The following is a 23212-nucleotide window of genomic DNA, read 5'->3' as shown; positions in this document are numbered from 1 at the left end:
GAAACTCTCCCTTTCCCCTCAGCATGGCTGGCTCAGGAATTCTGGGAGTTGAAGTCCACGAGTCATAAAAGAGGCAAGGTTGCCTACCCCTGCTGTAGGTGATCTTGTAAACCGACACAATACGGTAGGCAGGATAGGTTTGTCCTCGACGTACAACCATTCGTTTAGAGACCGTTCGAAGCTACAGCAGAATTTACCAAAGGGACTTACGACCCGTTTTCACACTGGAAATTCTGGTCGCGTTTGGAAAGTCGAGCTCTGCCTGTAACAACTTATGAACAAATCTCTCTGGAGATTCTCCGCTGGTTGTCCCAAAGGTGCTTTTTCAAGAGGCAACTGGACTTTCTTGTTTTTCTTTGAAGACGTTCGAAGAGACCATCATGTGTCCAAATTGAAGAGCCCTCCCTCAACAGAGGGGGAGGGATACAACATCATCTATCTCCAGTCTACAACACAGTCCTTTTCCGCAGTTCCAAGAAAGCTCCACACCCATTCGCACCACTCAGGTGGCTGTCGACGGCTATCAAAAATAACTGTCCCTGAAAGGGCCCAGCGAAGTCAATGTGAATCCTTGAGCACAGTGTATAAGCTTCCTCCCATCGATGGACAGGGACCTGTGGCATCTCTGGCCTGGCCTGTACACATGTGTAACACCCATAAACTTGGGCCTCGATAGCCTTATTTAATCCTGGCCATCAAAGGTAGCTCCGTACCAGTGGCTTCATCCGGACTATCCCCAGATGGCCTTCATGAAGAGACTGAAGCACATGGTGCCTTAATGAACTGGGGACAATAACCCTACTCCCCCAATAAGATGCAGCCTTTATGAGCTGAAAGCTCATGTCTCCGTGTGAAGTAGCTCTGGACCTCTGGTCCTAGGCTATCTTTCAGCCACCCGGTGTGAACCCATGACAACACTCTGCTTAGAATTCTCTCTGTGGCAGTTTCTGCAGCAACATGCCCAGCATGGAGGGGAAGTTCAGGTAAATCTTAAATTGACAAGATACGTGCTGCTGGAACTGGAGCAACCTTAAGCAGCATTCAAACAGACATGTGAAACAGTTCAAGTAAAAATCCCAATACATTACAGGCTTGTTAAAAGCAGATCATGCCAATCAATCTTATTTAATTCTTTGACTAAATTAGTAGACCAGTGAAATGCTGTAGACATAGTATACTTAGACTTCAACAAGGCATTCAACCTACTTCTTGGTAAGCTAGAAAAATGTGGGATAGATAGTATCACCACCAGATGGATTTATAACTGACACACCCATTCGCACCACTCAGCGACTCTCTAAAACAGGGGTCTTCAAACTTGCCCCTTTTAGAACTTGTGGACTTCAACTCCCAGAATTCCTCAGCCAGGCACGCTGGCTGAGGAATTCTGGGAGTTGAAGTCCACAAGTCATAAAAGGGCCAGGTTTGAAGACCCCCTACTCTAAAAGAATACAAATGACCAGCTGTCTGGAAGGAGTATAAATCCTTCCACTCCCCACCATTCAGAACCTGAAGAAGCTTCTTGGAGGAGAAGCGAAATGTCTTCAAAGCAAAACAAAAAAGTCCAGTTGCCTTCTGAAAAAAAGCACCTTTGGGATAATCACGACCATTTTTCATACTTCATAACCATGGCAGCATCCCCGTGATCACATGATCAAAATTTGGACCCTTTTGCAAACTTCTAACAAGCAGAAGCCACTATTCACTACAGGTTGTAATTGACTTACCACAGTTCATTTAGTGACTGTTCAAAGTTACAAAAGCACTGGAAAAAGTGACTTAACGACCATTTTTCACATTGAACAACCATTGCAACATCCCCATTGTCACATGATCAAAATTCGAATGCTTGGCAACTGACTCATATTTATGACGGTTGCAGTGTCCCATAATCCCCTTTTGCAACCTTCTCACAAGCAAAAGCAATGGAGGGGAGCCATATTCATTTAACACCCATGTTACTAACTTAAAACAACTGCAGTGATTCATTTAACAACTCTGGCAAGCAAGGTCGTAAAACGTGGTAACAGCTACCTTGCTTCACAAGAATCCTGTGTTGAGGACCTACAGTAAGTTGAGGACCACCTGTAATGCTTTCCAGTTTCAGAGCGTTAGCCAAAACTCCATCCAGTTTTGGTCACCACGATGTAAAAAAGATGTTGAGACTCTAGAAAGAGTGCAGAGAAGAGCAACAAAGATGATTAGGGGACTGGAGACTCAAACGTATCAGGAACAGTTGCTGGAATTGGGTATGTCTAGTTTAATGAAGAGAAGGACGAGGGGGGATATGATAGCAGTCTTCTAGCATCTCAGGGGTTGCCCCAAAGAAGGAGTCAAGCTATTCTCCAAAGCACCTGGAGGCAGGACAAGAAGCAACCTAGAACTAAGGAGAAATTTCCTGACAGTGAGAACAATTAACCAGTGGAACAACCTGCCTCCAGAAGCTGTGAATACTCCAACACTGGAGATTGGGCAGCCATCTGGTCTAGGGTTCCCTGCCTGAGCAGCGGGTTGGATTAGAAGACCTCCAAGGTCCCTTCCAACTCTGTTATTCTATTCCAGGGGTCTTCAAACCTGACGACGTTAAGACTTGTGGACTTCGACTCCCAGAATTCCTGGCTGAGGAATTCTGGGAGTTGAAGTCTTTAAAGTTGCCAAGTTTGAAGAGCCCTGTTCTATTCTATACTTGTGGGATGAGGCTCCTTCATTGGCCAGGTAAACATCACAATCTTTAGCCGGCAGAATCTTTCTGCATAGATTGATAAATACAAGATGTCTTTTTCAAAGAGAATCTAGTAATAAAAACTCTAAAAGGATCTTCTAGAGAACTAGAAAAATCCCCAAACTACGAAGAAGCAAATGAACGTATCAGTACTGGCACAGATGAAAGGACATTGGTGTGGAATTCCATGGTTTGTAATAGACCTCTCCTTGTGTTGATGTGACTGTTCTTGCATGGCTTGTGTTATATTCCTCTGTATGTCTTTTATCTCTCTACTTCCTTGATTGCTCAACAATGACTTGTCCGATGGTTGAACTTCTTACCCACCATTGATGCTTGTGATAAAATAGGGCAAAAAAAATAGCCGGTATTTGACAAGAAAGATTGTAAGATGAACCAGTTTGGTCTAGCACAGGGGTATCAAACTTCCAGCCCGCCGGCCGGATGCATCACGCGGAAGCCGCGCCCACCCAATTGCCGGCAATGGCAAAATTGTCCCGATACGTTGCACGACATCATCTGATGTCGCGAGTTTGACATGTCTGGTCTAGCAGATAAGATAACCAGGAGACGGTGAGTTCTAGCCCTGCCTTAGGCATTGTTCTGTTCCAGCCTACAACCGGTCCTATTTGAATGTCAGAGACAACCCCTTTTTATAATCAACAGGCTGGAAAAAAACCAACCAAATTTATTTACAAGGAGTTCAAACAAAAGTTAAACGAAAAGTTCAAACAAGACTTAAACCAAAAGGTTAAACAAGAGTTAAACAAGAATAACAGACCAGGACTCTAGCAGAAGATCTTCAAACAGTTGCCTTCAGCAACCAGCACCTCCCACACATTCCCCTTTTATCAGCAGTCCCAAGGCGTGGCTTCTCATTGCCTTCTCCCGAGTTGCCTCATTGCTTTCCTCTGTTCTGTTCTGCTAGATTGCCTCTTGCTCACACAGCTGAGTCTGAGGAGGAACAAGACAGGAGGGGCCAGGCTGAGAGTTCTGCAGTGCATCAGAACCTTCCTCTGACACCAAAGGCTCTCCAAACCCCTCCTCCTCCTCCTCCTCCTCTTCAGAATCATCCGACTCGGCTGCCGGAACCACAGGCTGACGCTGAATCACAACACTATCCCGCACCGTAGGGCCCTTCCCCCGGGTCTGCCAATCCGGATGTGGTCGAGATGAGAATTGTTCATGAAAGGCAGACACCAAAGCAGGAGCATGAACGGTGGTCGTGTCTTCCCAGGTGAACAACTCTGGTCCGTAGCCTTTCCATTCGATCAGGTACTGGAAACAACCTTTCAGCCAATGGGAGTCCCTGATGCTGGCGACCTCGTACTCGGGGGCGCTGTCTTCATCACGATGTTCCAGTGGGGGAGGTTCTGCTTGGCGGAGTGGACACGCCAGTTGCTCAGGGACCAACAGAGACCGATGAAAGACCGGATGCACATGCAGGGAACATGGCAAAGTTAAGCGATAGGTGACCGGATTGATGACAGCCTCAATTGGGAACGGTCCTAAATATCGGTGGTCTAACTTCTTAGCTGGCCGGGTTGACGGTAGGTTCCTGGTGGACAGCCAGACCCGATCTCCCACCAACAGTGGAGGCGTATCCCGCCTCGACTGATCAGCAACCCTTTTGTAATCGGCCTTGGCCTTCTCTAACTGTCGCTGCACCATTCAATGGATTGCCTGTAACTCTGCCATGTAGTTGTTCGCTGCCGGCTCCAATGAGTCTAACGGGGAAAGGGGGAAAAACCAGGGGTGATATCCCACATTGGCCAAGAACGTTGTCATCTGTGTGGAGGTGTGCTGCGAGTTGTTGAATGCAAATTCAGCTATGGCCAGATAGTCCACCCAATTGTTTTGCTGCTCATTGACATAGCAGCGCAGATATTGCTCTAGAATACCGATGACTTTCTCAGTCCCCCCGTCAGTTTGAGGATGATGCGCGGACGAGAGGCAAATCTTGACATCCAATGCATGGATCAACTCCTGCCAGAAACGGGCTGTAAACTGGGCCCCTCTATCAGATATGACTCTATCAGGGAGGCCGTGCAGCTGAAACACCTGCTGAATGAACATACGATTAGTGGTGTGGGGTGACAGTAAACCACGACATGGGATGAAATGCGCCATCTTGGTCAGCATGTCCACCACCACAAACACTGTCGTAAAACCAGAAGATGGGGGTTATCCATCAGAAAGTCCATGGACACAGCCCTCTAGGGTTCTTTTGGGTGTCAGCAAGGGCTGCAGTAATCCGGAAGTGGCCCCTGTCGCTGACTTGGCCTGCCTACATGGGATACAGGAAGTGATGTAGGCCTGGACATCGTGTTGGACTCGGGGCCACCAGAAGGTATGGGAGACCAAGTTCAGGGTCTTGAACAGGCCAAAATGCCCCGCCGCCAGGTTATCGTGACACTGGCTGAGGATGAGTCCCCTGAGTGGCCCTCCCAGAACATAGAGCCGGTCACGATAAAATAAGAGTCCATCCATGACTGTCCAAGGAGAATCTGGCCCCACCTCCTCCTTCCGCTGAGCCACCCACACATCCTGCTGCTATGCCTCCCGGATCCGAGCCCGTATATCTATCGGCTCCCGCACCACAGCAAAAGACTTGATGGGGAGCACTGTGCTGGGCAGAAGCTTGTCTTCTGCTCGGGAATATTCAGGCTTCCTGGACAGAGCATCCGCTCTTTGATTGCGACTGCTGGGTATGTACTTGACTCAGAAATTGAACCTCACAAAGAAAAGAGACCACCAAATCTGATGGTTCAATTTCCAAGCGGTCTGCAGGCTTTCCAAATTCTTATGGTCCGTCCGGACCTCGATTTGATGCCGTGCACCCTCCAAATGATGCCTCCAGGCCTCGAACGCCACTTTGATGGCCAGCAGCTCCTTCTCCCAGATGGTATAGTTGTGCTCCGACGGATTCAGTTTCCGCGAATGGTACGCGCAAGGGAAGAGGGTACCGCCGGGCGTCGTTACCTGGAGTAACACCACCCCAATGGCAATGTCGGAGACATCCACCTCCACGACAAATGGCCGTTGCAGGTCAGGATGCTTCAAGATGGGGTCCTTCACGAAGGCTTCCTTCAAAGCCTGGAAATCCCGTTGTTCTGGAGCGTCCCACTGAAACCAAGTCTTCTTCTGCAGGAGCCGAGTGAGGCAGGCTGTCAGGGTAGCAAACCCAGGGATGAAAGCTCGATAATAGTTGGCAAACCCAAGAAGTCGCTGAACATCCTTCACATGACGTGGGGGTTGCCAACTCTGCAAAGACTCGACTTTACTCGGCTCCATGGCGATGCCCTCAGGAGAAATGCGGTGAGCCAGAAAATTGATGGTCACCCAGTAGAACTGGCACTTCTCCAATTTGGCATACAGCCAATGTTCTCGGAGTCGCTGCAGGACCTGACGGAGATGTTGATGGTGGACCTCTCGCGACGGGGAGTAGATCAGGATATCGTCCAAGTAGATCACGACAAACTGATCTAACAAATCCCGGAAAATATCATTCATGAAATGCTGGGAAACGGCGGGGGCGTTGGTCAGGCCAGACGGCATCACCGTGTATTCAAAATGTCCGTATCGAGTAGCAAACGCCGTCTTCCGCTCATCACCCAACTGAACTCTGACAAGGTTGTAAGCTCCACACAGGTCCAGTTTCGTCAAGATCTTAGCCTCCCGGAGTCGGTCCAAGAGTTCGGGGATGAGGTGCAGCGGGTAACGATTGCGCACCGTGATGGTGTTTAATTTTCTATAATCGCAGCAAAGCTGCAATTCGCCGGACTTCTTTTTGGCGAAGAGCATGGGTGCAAACACTGGTGAGGATGAGGGCCGGATGAAACCACGAGCCAAATTCTTCTACAGAAAGTCCCACAATGCAGCCAACTCAGGGTCTGACATGGAGTACAAACGCCCCACTGGGAGAGGCACATCAGGGACTAAATCAATGGGGCAGTCATAGGGCCTGTGCGGGGGTAATTGATCCACTTCCGTCTCGCTGTTCACATCAGCAAATTCAGTCAGTTCGGAAGGCAAGGAAACCCCTGGGAACCCTCCACGTGGCCGGCACATATATGGCGGGTGTGGTCCACGCACTGCAAGCTTGGGAAGGTGACCACATTCTGTGACCAATAGATCTGTGGGTCATGCATCCGGAGCCACGCCAGTCCCAAGACCACAGGGAAATGCAGATCTGAGGTGATGTAGAACTGGATGGCCTCCTCATGGGAACTGATGGCCATACATAATGGTTGCGTGGCAGCCTTAATTGGCCCAGACAGGAGCACTCGACCATCGATAGTCTCCACTAACATGGGCAGTTCCACCGGGCACTGGGGAACAGCCCATTTGGCCACAAATGCTGAGTCCATAAAATTTGTGGTGGCCCCAGAGTCAATTAAGGCATGGACTGGAATCCCCTTCGGCTTGCCAGGGAGGATCAGACGTGCCTCCAATATCAGATGCCGTGGAGGTCCACAGCAGCATTGGAAAGACGTCGCTCAGTGTTGTGGGACGCCCGACCTAACACACCTTTTAGATCGGGCTGGGGCGTTTCCCGACAGAGGAGTAGGGGGCTTTCTCAGGGCAGACTCAGGCACTGACGCCTGTCATTGCTTCTTTGGGCAGAAGCAGCCAAATGCCCAGGGTCCCCACAGTAAAAACACAACCTTCCCAAACATCGACTGTTCATTTCTGCCACCGATAGATGAGGCCTGGCAGCACCTAGCTCCATTGGCTCTTCCCTTAGAACCGGGGTCTCACGCACAACAGGGGTCGCAGGGGTCTCTGGGGTGGCACGGCGACTCGCTGCTGCAACAGAGCATCGATCCGCAAACAGAGATGGATCAGCCCATTGAGGTCTGAGGGAATATCAACACGGGCCAGCTCATTCAACATCTCCTCTGACAATCCATCCTGGAAAGCATCCACAAGCGCAGCCTCATTCCAGGCTGAATCCTGGCTAAGCAGCCGAAAATCGCTGATATAGCCCTGTAGGGGGCGTCGGCCTTGCCTCAGAGCTTTCAGGCATCAGGTAGCAGTCTGCGTCTTTATGGGGTCCTCATACATCAGAGGCATATGATCACAAAACCCCACAAAGTTGTCCAACAATGGAGTAGGTTGGGCCAGCAGTGGTGTGCCCCAACGAGCTGCATCACCAGAGAGAAGGCTTAACACAAACCCCACCTTATCCCGGTCAGTGGGGAAATCAGCTGTTCTCAGGCTGATAAATACGTAGCTGACACTGTCCCAGGAAACCAGGAAACATCTCTGGATTGCCATTAAATTTATCCGGCATCGCAACTTGGCATTTTCTCCTGGGTGGTGGTGACGGTGGTGCAGCAAGGGACCTGAGCTTGCAATTGAGCCACCTGAGCTGCCAACAAAGTGAGTTGCTGGGCATTCTCAGCACGTAGCTGCTCCATAATAATAATACGGGGTGGGAGGCTGAAGGCAAACTGTTCTGTTCCAGCCTACGACCGGCCCTGTTTGAATGTCAGGGCCAACCCCTTTTTATAATCAACAGGCTGGAAAAAACCCAACCAAATTTATTTACAAAGAGTTCAAACAAAAGTTAAATGAAAAGTTCAAACAAGACTTAAACCAAAAGGTTAAGCAAGAGTTAAACAAGAATAACAGACCAGGACTCTAGCAGAAGATCTTCAAACGGTTGCCTTTAGCAACCAGCACTTCCCACACATTCCCCTTTTATCAGCAGTCCCAAGGCGTGGCTTCTCATTGCCTTCTCCCGAGTTGCCTCATTGCTTTCCTCTGTTCTGCTCTGCCAGATTGCCTCCTGCTCCTAGCGTCCCTGAACAGAGCCAGCTGTGGATCGTCTTCTTCCAATCCCTCATGCTCACACAGCTGAGTCTGAGGAGGAACAAGACAGGAGGGGCCAGGCTGAGAGTTCTGCAGTGCATCAGAACCTTCCTCTGACACCAAAGGCTCTCCAAACCCCTCCTCCTCCTCCTCCTCTTCAGAATCATCCGACTCAGCTGCCGGAACCACAGGCTGACGCTGAATCACAACAGGCATGAAAGCCAGCTGGGTGACTTAGGGCCAATCACTAGGAGACAGTGAATTCTAGGCCTGCCTTAGACATGAAAGCTGATTGGGTGACTTTGGACCAATCACCAGATGGTGAGTTCTAGTCCTGCCATAGGCATGAAAACAGCTGGGTCTCTTTGGGCCGGTCACCAGGAGATGGTGAGTTCTAATCCTGCCTTAGGCATGAAAGCCAATTGCGACTTTGAGCCAATCCCCCACCTCTCTCCGAGAGGACCCCACAGTCGTTGACTTCCTCCTCCTCTCTTCTCCACAAACTCTCCTCCCTTGCAGCACTGATGATGTTACCTAGTTGGGTCATGAAACGTCTGAAAGAAAACCGCCAAGCTCAGAGAACACCAAGGACCCCACAGACCAAGAACCAATTCATGCAAAACACAGTTTGCAAATAATAGATTCCTGAGAAAGGTGAAAAGGAATGCCATAATCCAGCTGGGGTGCCCCAGTGGTGATTGGGGGAAAAAAAAACCTTGCATGGCAGATAGAAAATCTATGCATGGACAAAACGTCCATCTCTCAATTGCGAAAGAGGCCACTTGGTTTGGTTCCCCACCTAGAGGTAATCCTCAGTCTAGGACCACAATTGACCCCCCCAAATTTCTGCTGCCAATCAAGACCGCTGCTAAGTGAATTTTGCCCCATTTTACTACTTTTTTTGCCACGGCTGTTAAGCGAATCAGTCATTAAGTTAGTGCCCTGCGCACAGTCATCCATGCGCTCGTGACCTCCCGATTGGACTACTGCAACGCTCTCTACATGGGGCTACCCTTCAGGACCACTCGGAGGCGTCAGCTGGTGCAGAATGGAGCCGCGCGGGTTGTGATGGAGGTTTCCCGATACTCCCACGTAACACCTCTGCTCCGCGAGCTGCATTGGCTTCCGGTTGCCCTCTGGGTGAGATTCAAGGTGCTGGTGATGACCTATAAAGCCCTAAATGGCTTGGGTCCGGATTATCTTAGGGAGCACCTGCTCACTTCGTCTTGTGCGCTCCGACAGGGAGGGTCTTCTCAGGGTGCCACCGGTAAAAGATTGCCAGCGGACAATACCCAGGAGGAGGGCCTTCTCTGTGGGTGCACCGGCCCTTTGGAACCAGCTACCTGTAGAGCTTAGCACTGCCCCTGACCTTCGCTCATTCTGCCGGGACCTGAAGACCTGGCTCTTCGAGCTTTCTGGCCTGGACTGAGAGTATTAACTGGGGTTTTAATTGTATTTTAATTATAATTGGGGTTTTATTTCAAGGTTTAATGTAATCATTTTAATTGCTTTTAATTTTTGTAATTTGTTGTATTGTTTTTTTAAAAAAAACCTTGTGAACCGCCCTGAGTCCTACGGGAGAAGGGCGGTATATAAGTCTAATTAAATAAATAAATAAATAAATAAACATGGTTAAGTGTATCTGGCTTTCCCCATTGATTTTGCTCATTGGAAGGTCATCAAAGGGGATCCCGTTCACTGCAACGGTCATAAATGTGAGTCAGTTGCCAAGCCTCTGAATTTTGATCACCTGACCGCGGGGAACGCTGTTGACGGTCGTAAGTGTGAAAAACGGTCATTGGTTGCTTTTTTCCCCAGTGTCATGTTAACTTTGCGCATTCACTAAACAAACTTTTCGGTGGGCCTCTCTAGGAAATATAATTGTCTTTATAAGCCACGTAGCGGGGTGTGCCCGCATCTTCTGAATGGCCCAGAATTCGAGGTCTCCCATCTCACACCACATTTGAGTCCCCTCTCTCTTTTCCTCTCGTTTTCTTTCTTTCTTTTTTCTTTTCTTTTCTATTCTTTTTTTTTTTTGCTTACAAATATGGGTATTGCGCTTTTTTTTAATTTCTCCATTAGACATACTGGAGTCTAGACTCTGAACATGAGGAGGGGGGAATCCACCCCAAATTCTTTCAAAGGTCGTGTCCCCTCGAGTTGGGTGGTCTTCCTGAGCCAAGTGCAGAAAGGCGGGGTGGGGGAAGCGCTGGAAAAGACGAAAAGAGAGTGTGGGAACGGTGCCCCAAGTGAAGAAAAACAGGCCTCTCTGATCCTTCCTCAGTAACCTGATAAATAAGAGCCAAGTGCCAGCAGGAAGAGAGAGCCTTAACTCACAACTTCTCCCCTCCATGAGAGGCTTTTTCCTCTCTTCTGAAGTTGCCAGCGGCAGGAAGGAAAAAGATGAATTCAGTCACACTGCTGGGAGGGAAAACGTCTGGTCCCATTTGCAGACACACAGACAGATTCTCATTCTCTCTCTCTCTCTTTGTCTCGTCTCTTTCTCGTCTCTGTCTCTCTCCATCTGTGTCTCTTTCTTTTTCTCTCTTTCTCCATCTCTGTCTCTCTATTTCTCTTTTTCTGTCTCTCTCATCTATGTCTCTTTTTCTGTCTCTCTCATCTATGTCTTTTTCTCTCTTTCTCCTGTCTCTCTCCATCTGTGTCTCTTTCTTTTTCTCTCTTTCTCCATCTCTCTCTCTCTATTTCTCTCTCTCTGTCTCTCTCCATCTGTCTCTTTTTTTCTCTGTTTCTCCATCTCTCTCTCTCTTTCTTTATCTATTTCTCTTTCTCTGTGTGTCTGTTGCTCTCTTTCTCTCGGTGTGTCTCTGTCTCTTCTTTCTGTCTCTGTCTCTCTTTCTCGTGTGTGTTTCTGTTTGTCTCTCTCTCTCTCTTTCTCTCTCTCTCTGTCTCTCTCCATCTCTGTCTCTTTTTTCTCTCTTTCTCCATCTCTCTCTCTCTCTCTCTCTATTTCTCTTTCTCTGTCTCTCTCCATCTGTGTCTCTTTCTTTTTCTCTGTTTCTCCATCTCTCTCTCTCTCTCTCTTTATCTATTTCTCTTTCTCTGTGTGTCTGTTGCTCTCTTTCTCTCGGTGTGTCTCTGTCTCTTCTTTCTGTCTCTGTCTCTCTTTCTCGTGTGTGTTTCTGTTTGTCTCTCTCTCTCTCTTTCTCTCTCTCTCTGTCTCTCTCCATCTCTGTCTCTTTTTTCTCTCTTTCTCCATCTCTCTCTCTCTCTCTCTCTATTTCTCTTTCTCTGTCTCTCTCCATCTGTGTCTCTTTCTTTTTCTCTGTTTCTCCATCTCTCTCTCTCTCTCTCTTTATCTATTTCTCTTTCTCTGTGTGTCTGTTGCTCTCTTTCTCTCGGTGTGTCTCTGTCTCTTCTTTCTGTCTCTGTCTCTCTTTCTCGTGTGTGTTTCTGTTTGTCTCTCTCTCTCTCTTTCTCTCTCTCTCTGTCTCTCTCCATCTCTGTCTCTTTGTTTCTCCATATCTCTCTCTCTCTCTTTATCTCTTTCTCTCTCTGTGTCTCTCTCCATCTATGTCTCTTTTTTTTCTCCGTTTCTCCATCTCTCTCTCTCTTTATCTATTTCTCTTTCTCTCGGTGTGTCTCTTTCTTTCTCTCTGTGTGTTTCTGTTTGTCTCTCTCTTTCTCTCTCTCTCTCTCTCTGTCTCTCTCCATCTCTGTCTCTTTTTTTCTCTGTTTCTCCATCTCTCTCTCTCTTTATCTATTTCTCTTTCTCTGTGTGTCTGTTGCTCTCTTTCTCTCGGTGTGTCTCTATCTCTTCTTTCTGTCTCTGTCTCTTTCTTTCTTTCTCTCTCTGTGTGTGTTTCTGTCTGTCTATCTGTCTCTCTCTCTCTCTCTCTCTCTCTCTGACCAAAAAACTTTGTAAAGTTTCTTTTCGTTTGCTGAACCTCTTTGTAGCCTTAATGCCTCCCTCCTTCTAGAGAGGTTAATTAATCGCCTCAGAAGATGCTCCTTCCAGAGAAAGTAGAAAGAAAATGAGAATATCCCAATTATGACGGCCACCTAAAGCCTCTCTCGGCTACAAATGAATCATGTGATCAATATTAGTTGTTTATTTTGAAATGGATAAGCAAATTTTCCACCCCTGGGATTACGAGTCTTGTTGGGGGCAGGCTCTTGTGGTCGCCATTGTAATTGTGGAGTTCTCTGTGCTTGATTGCTTTTGTGGCAGATATTTCATTACCCAACTAGGTAACACATCATCAGTGCAGGTAGCCCTCGACTTACGACCACAATCGAGCCCAAAATTTCTGTTGCTGAGTGAGACAGTTGTTAAATGAATGTTTCCCCATTTATGACCTTGCCACAGTTGTAAAGGCATCACTGCAGTTGTTAAGCTAGTAACATGGTTGTTAAGTGAATCTGGTTTTCCCATTGACTCGGCTTGTCAGAAGGTCACAAAAGGAGACACCCCCCGGGGCACAGCAACCGCCATAAATACGAGTCAGTTGCCAAGCGTGTAAGCGTGAAAACCGATCATAAGTCACTTTTTTCCAGTGCCATGGTAACTCTGAATGGCCACTAAATGAGCTACTTCGAGGACTACCTGTGTTAGCGCTGATGATGTTCCCTAGTTGGTTCATGAAACGTCTGCAAGAAAACTACCAAGCCAAGAGAGCACCAAGGACCCCAGAGTACAACCCTGAGCTACAAATATTCTCTTCTATTGACAGTATTGTTATTATTCTTTGAATGAGACACAGCGTAGATCAAAAGAAAAACACCGCCGTTGCAGAAAGCTCTCTGATAAAAACTAGTTTACAGCTCCATAACCCAGGGCTTTTCAACCAGTGGTACGGGTACCACCTGTGGTACATTGGCACATGGCAGGTGGTACGCGACCATCCTAGAGAAGTGGTAGCTGGGGACGGGAATGAGCTGAACCAGTGGCAGCACCGCACAAGCCTGAGCGAGAGACGGCTGGAGCTGCAGGGCTATCAGGGCTCAGCGGAAGCACCAGGATTAGTGCCAGGCTCCAGCTGGAGCTCGGCACTGATCCTGGCGCTTCTGAGCCCAGAAGAAGCGCCCATCAGCTGGAATGTTGCAGCATCTCCAGGGTCTTGTGATTTACATTCAGACGCTTGGCAACTGATTCATATTTATGACGGTCACAGTGTCCCAGGGTCATGTGAAGCGACCAAAACCTGCTGCAACCACCCAGCAGACAGGGGTGGGGTGGGGGAATAAAAACCGAACACCCCCCTCCCCACCCCCACTGCCAATCCTCAACAGAAATGCTCACAGCAATGAAAACCTCGGACAGGAGGAAGAGCGCCTCTGGACGGGCAGGCAGGTGTCTTGCTCGGCTGTGTCTTGGGGGGGAACTTTTTCAGTGCCATTGTAACTTCGAACAGTCACTAAGCGAACTGTTGTAAGTCGAGGACTATCTGTACTTCATCACTCCCCCCCCTTTTTTGGGGTCAAGTTTTTGACACCTTGCTAGGCGACTGGTGGTACTCGGATGTTGCCATATCCTAAAAGTGGTACAAGGGGTGAAAAGGTTGAAAAGCCCTGCCATAACCAACACAGCAAAACCAACCTTCCAAGAGCCTTGGTGGAGCAGTGGGCTAATGCCTCCTTAAGTAACACCAGCTGCCTGCAATTAGTGCAGGTTCGAGTCCCACCAGGCTCAAGGTTGACTCAGCCTTCCATCCTTCCGAGGTAGGTAAAATGAGGACCCAGATTGTTGGGGGCAATTAAGCTGACTTTGTAATAATGCCGCTTGGGGTGTGTGTGAAAGCCCTCATAAGCAGGCATATACATAGAATGAAGGCTACTGCTAAGCTTGTAAGCCGCCCTGAGTCTTCGGAGAAGGGCGGGATATAAATGGAATTAAAATAAAAAAGAAAAATAAAATAAAAAAACTGCGAGAGAGAGAGAGAAACAGAGAGAGACAGAGAAAGGGACAGAGACACACACAGAGAGAGGCAGAGAGAAAGAAAGAGAGAAAGAGAAAGAGAGACACAGAGAGACACAGACACACAGAAAGAAAGACACAGAGAGACACAGACGCACAGACTCACATAGAGAGAAAGAGACAGAGATGCAGACACACAAAGAAAGAGAGACACAGACACAAGAGAGACAGCGACACACAGAGAGAGACAGAAAGAAAGAGACACAGAGCAACACACAAACACACACAGAGAGAGAAAGGAATTGAAAGGAATCATGACCACAAAAAGCACGTCCAACTTTAATGAGTATAGAACGAGCGTCACTGCAATTGAAAACCCACCAATCTGAGCGAGAGTGGGGTAAGGTTCCCCAGATCCCACAGGAACTCATTGATCAAATAGGAAAGTCTATAAATCTCTTTTAATGATCATGACACTCACCTACCGCAGAAAGGAGGAGAATGAAGTGTGGAGTTGCAGAGCCAGGGACGCAACCTGGAAAGGGAGATTCTGGAGTGATGGAAAGATGGGCAGATCTGCTTCTACGAATCTAACGTGGGAAACAGGATTGCTGCAGAAAGATGGAGAGATTCCAGGGAAGTTGTGACCGGAAGGCATTGCAAGTAGTCCTCGAATTACGACCACCATTGAGCCCAAAATTTCTGCTGTTAAGCGCGACGATTGTTAAGTGAGTTTTGTCCCCATTTTGCGACCTTTCTTGTCACAGCCGTTAAAGTGAATCACCGCAGTTATTAAGTTAGTAACACGGTTGTTAAGTGAATCTGGCTTCCCCATTGGCGTTGCTTGTCAGAAGGTCGCAAAAGGGGATCACGTGACCCCGGGACACTGCAACCGTCATAAATATGAGTCAGTTGCCAAGTGTCTGAATTTTGATCATGTGACTCTGGGGATGCTGCCACGGACATGAGTGTGAAAAAGGGTCATAAGTCACATTATTCAGTGCCATTGTAACTTATAACGGTTATTAAATGAAGTGATGGAAATTGAAGACTACCTTTATTATTAATATTATGTTTGGTCACGTAGTCAGCCAGATGTTCAGACTGGATTTGACATTTTTGTCTGCCTACCAAGGCCCTAGGATAGGCAGATGTTGTTTGATGGTGTTAAAGGTATCATTGCTGAATCTCAGCTGTTCTGAGTACAATGGTTCGTTTAGTGGCAATTGAAAGTTACAACGGCACTGGGAAAAAAAGACTTATGACCGTTTTTCACACTTGCGACCGTTGCAGCATCCCCATGGCCACGTGATCGAAATTCAGACGCTTGGCAGCTGGTTCGTATTTATGACGGCTGCCGTATCCTGGCATCACAGGATCCCCCTTTGCGACCTTCTGACGAGCGAAATCATCGAGGGAGAAGCCAGATTCACTTAACAACCATGTGACTAACTTAGCAACTGCGGAGATTCGCTTGATGGCAGTGGCAAGAAAGCTAGAAAAATGGGGCAAAACTCACTTAACTCAGATTTTTTTTTATTATTACATTTGTATCCCGCCCTTCTCCGAAGACTCAGGGCGGCTTACAAGCTTAGCAGTAGCCTTCATTCTATGTATATGCCTGCTTGTTAGGGCTTTCACCCCCCACCCCCCAGCGGCATTATTACAAAGTCAGCTTATTGCCCCCAACAATCTGGGTCTTCATTTTACCCACCTCGGAAGGATGGAAGGCTGAGTCAACCTTGAGCCTGGTGGGACTCGAACCTGCACTAATTGTAGGCAGCTGGTGTTACTTAAGGAGGCATCAGCCCACTGCTCCACCAAGGCTCTTCAAGATCTGTTGGTCTCGCACACCAGGAGAATTGTTGGGCCCAATTGTGGTCGTAAGTCAAGGACTGCGTGTGGAGCTGCCTTTTGCAATTGGCTGATGGTGATTTTGTCCATGTCGACGGCATTGAACTGGTTCTCCGTTATTGTGCGCCAATAGTTTGAACTCGACTCTGGCTCAAATGGCCGGTGAAGATCTCGGCAATGTAACCAAGCATGGAAGCAGCGTGGAAGGCCCAGAAAAGCATTTATTAATTAATTGATGGGTTTGGTTTTAGAAAATGTGTCCAGATAGTCCTTGACTTGCAACCATTTGTGTAGTGACAATTCGAAGTTACAGCAGCACTGGAAAAACTTGCAATTTGTTTTCACGCTTGTAGCCTCCCTGTAGGTCACGTGATCAAAATTCAGAGGCCTGGCAACTGACTCTCATTTATGATGGTTGCAATGTCCCGGGGGTCACATGTTCCCCTTTTGCGACTGTCCGAAAAGTGAAGTCAATGGGGGGAAGCCAGATTCACTTAACGACTGCAGGGTATCCTGGGATCACGTGATCCCCTTTTGCGACCTGAGCAGCGAAGTCAATGGGGAAGCCAGATTCTCTTAACAACTGTGTTAACCGACTGAACAACTGCGGTAATTCACTTAACAACTGTGGCAAGAAAGGTTGTAAAATGGAGCAAAACTCACTTAACAACTGTCTCGCTTAGCAAGAGAAAGTTTGGACTCAGTTGTGATCTTAATATCAAGGATGACCTGTATTGCCTCCCATCTCAAATACATAACTCCAGGCAGTGAAGAGTACACACTAAACCAGCTCCCTGCAATTAGTGCAGGTTCGAGTCCCACCAGGCTCAAGGTTGACTCAGCCTTCCATCCTTCCGAGGTAGGTAAAATGAGGACCCAGATTGTTGGGGGCAATTAAGCTGACTTTGTAATAATGCCGCTTGGGGTGTGTGTGAAAGCCCTAATAAGCAGGCATATACATAGAATGAAGGCTACTGCTAAGCTTGTAAGCCGCCCTGAGTCTTCGGAGAAGGGCGGGATATAAATGGAATAAAAATAAAAATAAAAATAAATAAAACAATATACGGTAAAACCCCCACAACTGATTAAAATAATACCATTAAAAAAAGAAGAAGAAAATAACCAAGGAACCACAGGAGGTCCTTGACTTATAACCATAATTGAGCCTGGATTTACAGTCATAACTCAACGCTGGTCCTTACTGAGTCATCATGTGCCCGACCCAATTTTATTTTTATTTTTCTTGCGGTAGTCACTAAGCGTATTGCCATGGCTGTTAAGTATCTCACCATGGATCGTTAAGCAGATCCGTTGTCTGCAGTGGGCACCTTTTCGCGGAAACCGGAAATAAACCCCAATTTCTGCCCCCAAATGCCACAAATTTAAAAAGAGCCTTGGTGGAGCAGTGGGCTAATGTCTCCTTAAGTAACACCAGCTGCCTGCAATTAGTGCAGGTTCGAGTCCCACCAGACTCAAGGTTGACTCAGCCTTCCATCCTTCCAAGGTAGGTAAAATGAGGACCCAGATTGTTGGGGGCAATAAGCTGACTTTGTAAAAAAATGCCACTTGGGGGGGGGGCGAAAGCCCTAATAAGCAGGCATATACATAGAACGAAGGCTATTGCTAAGCACATTGATTTGTGCTTCTTAGATTGTAAGCCGCCCTGAGTCTTCGGAGAAGGGCAGGATATAAATGGGATTAAAAAATAAATAAAATTGTAGTCATGTGAGCGTGGGATGCTGCAAACGGTCATGAATGCAGCCTGGCTGTTAAGCATCCTAAAGTGCTTTCACCGGAGAGTGAGTGGCGACCGTCAGAACTTCCGAGTCTGTTTCATAAGTAGTCTCCAGGTAGGTCCATTGCAACTTCCAAACGATTGCTAGGCGGCCGGTCCTAAGTCAAGAACTACCTATAAGCATCTTGTTGGGTTCCCACCCGCCATAGATGGCTGGGAGGAAGAGACAAACAACTGCAGGAAAAAGATGGACTGCCACCACAGTGTGAGGTGGTGAGGTTGCTACCTTATCCGTGCAAATGACCCAGCTTTGGAGGGCACACTGATTTTCAACCACTGCATCAGTAAAAATTCCTCCTCTTCTCCTTTGAATGGATGATGCTTTTTCCCTTTGATCCTGCCTCCCTAACAATATCAGCTTGGCTTCCTCTCGTCCGTTGTGTTGTTGCTGCTGCCTGCAGCTGTTGTTATTTTGTCCTTCCTCCCACCCTGCTCCTCTCCCAGTCCCCCCACCCCACCCCACCCCGGCCGTCGCCTTTGCGTCACTGTCTCGTACTGAACTGTACTGCACTTTTATCCAATCCTACTTTACATGTTCTGTCTTTTTATTTTTTATTTTCCAAGCTCACTATCTGGATAAGGTAGTGAAAGGTATGGTGACCTCTCTCCTTCTCCTGTCTTTGTGTGTTTCGATCCAGCTTTCCAACGCCCCCCCGCCCGCGCCCTGCACAAATCTCAGCTTAGGTGCCCCCACCCATCTCCATGACCTCACCATTGTCACCTAAAGCCTAGCATGACTTGATTTCCCCCCACCCCACAGGGAATTAACCCCAGGAAAACCTATTTCAACTCCATCCTTGTGTAAGTGCAACTGTCTTTCAGTGATGTCATATCTGTGTTGCTTCTGTCTTTTCCCATCCTTCACTCATTCCAACTTAGACAGGTAATATGGGTTGGGGGGTTGTTGTTTTTCCCCCTAAAAGGATACTTTAATTCTTTTTCGTGGTAGAACTCAGGGGAAGACAAGGTGAGTAGGACGGTATGAAGTCTCCTTGTCTCCAAACTCCAGCGCGTAATCTTGAAAGCGGTCTCTTTAACTTTTTCAGGTTGGAAGTATTTCGGGTTGTAACTCTAGAGCAGTTGGCTAGTAAACCTTGAAGATACTTTCTGTCCGTTTACAATTCCGAACGAAAACTTGACTGATGACCACTAGCTTGATTAGCAGCTATTCCAGCTAAAATGCCTTTCTGTATCTTAGCAAAGAGCAGCAAGGTTGGTTAGGGGATTGGAGGCTAAAATATACGAAGGACGGTTGCAGGAATTGGGTTTGTCGAAATTTAATGAGAAGGACGACTAAGGGTGACACCATAGCAGTGTCTCAATATCTAAGGGGCTGTCACGGAGAAGGTTTAACTTGTTCTCCAAAACACCTGAAGGCAGGAGAAGACGCAGTGGATCAAAACTAATCAAGGAGAGAGAACCAATCTAGAACTAAGGAGAAATTTCCCGACAGTGGGAGCAATTAAAACAGCGGAAGGACCTGCCTTCGGAAGTTGTGGGTGCTGATTGGAGGTTTTCAAGAAGAGACTGGACAATCCTTTGTCTGAAATGGTATAGGGCAGGGATCGGCAACCTGAAAAAGCAAAAGAGCCACTGGGAACCGGTTCCATCACAGATTAAAAAAAAGTGGGAGCCGCGCGCGTGCATCCACGCACACGCATGTGCATAAAACAATGTTTTGTGCATGCGCAAAATGTTGTTTTTTGCACATGCGCACACGTGGATACACGCGCGCGGTTCCACTTTTTTTATGTGGACGCACCTGCACGCCAGCGGCAACGGGTCTCTGTGGTGACGGGCGCTGGGTTGCGGCGCTGCCTTCAGCCCGGGCGTTGCCGGAGCCACCCCCGGGACCTCCAAACTGCCGCCCGACCTCCGCCCAAACACCAGCAGGTCTCGACACAGGTGTTCGGGCGGAGCTGCACGTGCACGCAGCTCTCCAAACCTTTGAAGAGGTGCGCGCGCAGCTCCGCCCGAACAGCGGTTTGGAGACCTGCTGTTGCCGGTGGACGCACCTGCACGTCAGCGGCAACGGGTCTCCGTGGTGACGGGCACTGGGTTGCGGCGCCGCCTTCAGCCCGGGCGGCGCCGGAGCCACCCCCGGGACCTCCAAACTGCCGCCCGAACACCAGCAGGTCTCAACACGGGTGTTCGGGCGGAGCTGCGCGCGCACCTCTCCAAACTTTTGGAGAGATGCGCGCGTAGCTCCGCCCGAACAGCGGTTTCCAAACGGGTGTTCGGGCGGAGGTGCGAGAGAGGTGCGCGCACCGGGCGACTGGGAGCCGCAGGAGACGGCTCAAAGAGCCGCATGCGGCTCCGGAGCCGCGGGTTGCCGACCCGTGGTATAGGGTCTCCTGATTGAGCAGGGGGTTGGACTACAAGACCTCCAAAGTCCCTTCCGGCTCTTATTATTCTGAAATATCCGAAATTCTCCACCTGGCGTACCAATTGGTTGAACATGCTAGGAATGGAGCCCACTCCATTGGGATATGCTAGAATGGTGCGAGGCTCTTGATAGCTCAAGACACCTGTTTCTTCTCAGCCGATTTTCCATTCCCCGAAAATCGATTTGAATTAAAAAAAATGCGTAGAATAGTTTGGGCTTCCACACCACCATAAGCTTTCATAGAATCATGGATGGGGACATCTGAGGTCCTTGTTCAAGGTAGGAATCCAAATTAAAGCATCCCAGAGATGCTGGCTGGCTGGCTAGTTCTGGCAATTGGACTTCCCTTGTAGAGCAAGAAGGATGCTGTGGTTGTGGCCAGCTGGGGGATTCTGGGAATTGAAGTCCACAGGTCTTAAAAGTTACCAAGGTTGGACAATCCCCGGTTTACAGACTTAAAAGTACTTGGATCTTGGCTTTCCACCCAAGCAGAGCATTGGAGTAGACGAGGTCTCTGAATTCTCCCAAGGAAGGAAAAAATAACATGGATATTTTCCGAGGACAAGACTTGCCCTTAGTTGTGCCGATAATGAGAAGAGAAACAGAGAACGGGCCTGCTCCTGAGGTTCTTCCTCATAAATTCTTCCTTTGAGATCTAATCAACGCCAGGGCATGTGCAAACAGACCCTCCATCGCCAGACAGGAGGATCCTTCTGCAAACGCCCTGCCCATCTGCCATAAATATATTTATTCCTCCTTTAAGCATTTATCTTCTGCCAAACACTAATTCTCACACCCAAGTCAGGAAGAGAAGCAATGAGAATAATGCACCAACTTCCTCTTTTAATTTCAGAAGTACAGGTAGTCCTTCGCTCGCAACAATTTCATGACCGTTTGATATTACAACGGTACTGGAAAAAGTGACTTGTGACCATTTTGTTTTTTGTTTTTTTGGCACTGATGTCCATTGGTCATGTGATCAAAATCAGCCGCTTAGGAACTGACTCCTATTTATGACGGCTGCAGTGCCTCGGGAGGGGTGTGTGTGTGTGTCATGTGATCCGCTTTTGCAACCTTCGGACGAGCGAAGTCGGTGGGGAAGCCCGATTCACTTAACCACCGTGTGACTAGCTGAACCGTTGCAGTGATTCACTTAACGACGGTGGCAAGAAAGGTCGTCCAAACGGGTCAAAATTCACTTAGCAACTGCCTCACTTAGCAATGGAAATGTTGGGCTGGCTCTGTGGCGGTCGTACGTTGAGGAGCGCCTGGACAGGGCAAAGTTTGGCCTTTTCCCCCTGACATCGGTTTAAGAAGAGAACTGCAAAATTAGATCAAAATCTTTTCCCAACGTCTCTTCGTCAGATGTTCCTTGAAAGCCCACAAGGGGAGCTTAAGTCTGATGGAGCTGCTGGCTGCTCTTCTCCTTTTACAACTCTACACATTTACAACTGGGCTACTCTTTGTTAGGAGAGGAATTTGGTGATTAAAGGCTCTGCTGTGATTTACAGCAGGAAATCCCTCAGGTTTAATCAGTGGCACAGGATTACTTCCAGAAGCTGTGAATGCTCCAACCCTGGAGGTTTTTAAGAAGAGACTGGACAAGCCGTTTGCCTGAAATGGGATAGGGTTTCCTGCCTGAGCAGGGGGTTGGGCTAGATGACCTCCAAGGTCCCCCTTCCGTTATTCTGTTGAGTTAGGCCGGTGCTGTGTGAAGATACACGCTCATAGGCCAGACATCCAGCTATTTCTGCTGCTGAAGTTACTTGTAGAAAATGATTTTGACATACATACAAGAGCCTTGGTGGAGCAGTGGGCTAATGCCTCCTTAAGTAACACCAGCTGCCTGCAATTAGTGCAGGTTCGCATCCCACCAGGCTCAAGGTTGACTCAGCCTTCCATCCTTCCGAGGTGGGTAAAATGAGGACCCAGATTGTTGGGGGCAATAAGCTGACTTTGTAATAATGCCGCTTGGGTGTGTGTGTGTGAAAGCCCTCATAAGCAGGCATATACATAGAATGAAGGCTACTGCTAAGCTTGTAAAGCCGCCCTGAGTCTTCGGAGAAGGGCGGGATATAAATGGAATTAAAATAAAAAAATTAAAAAAATACACAACGTGTGGAAACAACACTGGATAGAAAATTGCCCCCGCACACAGACACAATATCAAAGTTTGCCTTGTATTTCGGGAAAAAAAACTCCCCTGATTTGACCAGCCTCGTGAAATATCAACTTAATCAATAAAAGTCAATAAACTCAATAATTTTAGTATGAAATAGGAGATGGGTCTCTCTTTATCTACTTTCTCTACAGCATAAGCCAGTTTTGATCTAGCAGTTAAGGCACCAGGCTAGAAACCAGGAGACTGTGAGTTCTAGTCCCGCCATAGGAATGAAAGCCGGCAGGGGGACTTTCGGCCAATCACCAGGAGGCTGTGAGTTCTAGTCCCACCATAGGAATGAAAGCCGGCTGGGAGACTTTGGGCCAATCTGACGAGCAGAGTCAGTGGGGAAGCGGGATTCACTTTACAACCGTATTACTAACAGTGGCGTAGCGTGGGTTGTCAGCACCCGGGGCAAGCACCCGGCCGCTGCACTGTCCTTCCCCCAGATAGTCCCTCGCTCTCTCTCCGCACCGTACCACACGCCTGGCACCCCCCCTCCACAGTGGGCGGCGACCCGGCGGCTCAGATCGGATTGGCACAGCCAGCACTGCAGTGAGAGAGAGTGAGCCAGGCAGGGGCAGAGAGCTGCGAGTGCGAGC

At 48.2% G+C, this 23212-nt stretch overlaps 1 protein-coding gene across 1 annotated transcript in view; it reads left to right on the top strand.

The window, feature by feature from the left end:
- The window catches only part of TENM4 (teneurin transmembrane protein 4), a 355279-nt gene that overhangs the window by 253178 nt on the left and 78889 nt on the right, over positions 1 to 23212 (top strand). Inside the window, exon 12 of the mRNA XM_083362529.1 lies at positions 18628 to 18654. Within this exon, the coding sequence (XP_083218655.1) occupies positions 18628 to 18654 (27 nt within the window). The remainder of the gene's footprint in view (positions 1 to 18627; positions 18655 to 23212) is intronic.

Source organism: Vipera ursinii (genome assembly GCF_947247035.1).
Source record: "Vipera ursinii genome assembly, chromosome: 4".
NCBI classification, from domain to species: Eukaryota; Metazoa; Chordata; class Lepidosauria; order Squamata; family Viperidae; genus Vipera; species Vipera ursinii.
The sequence above is the reverse complement of the archived record's forward strand: the minus strand, read 5'-3'. Positions and strand labels throughout refer to the sequence as shown.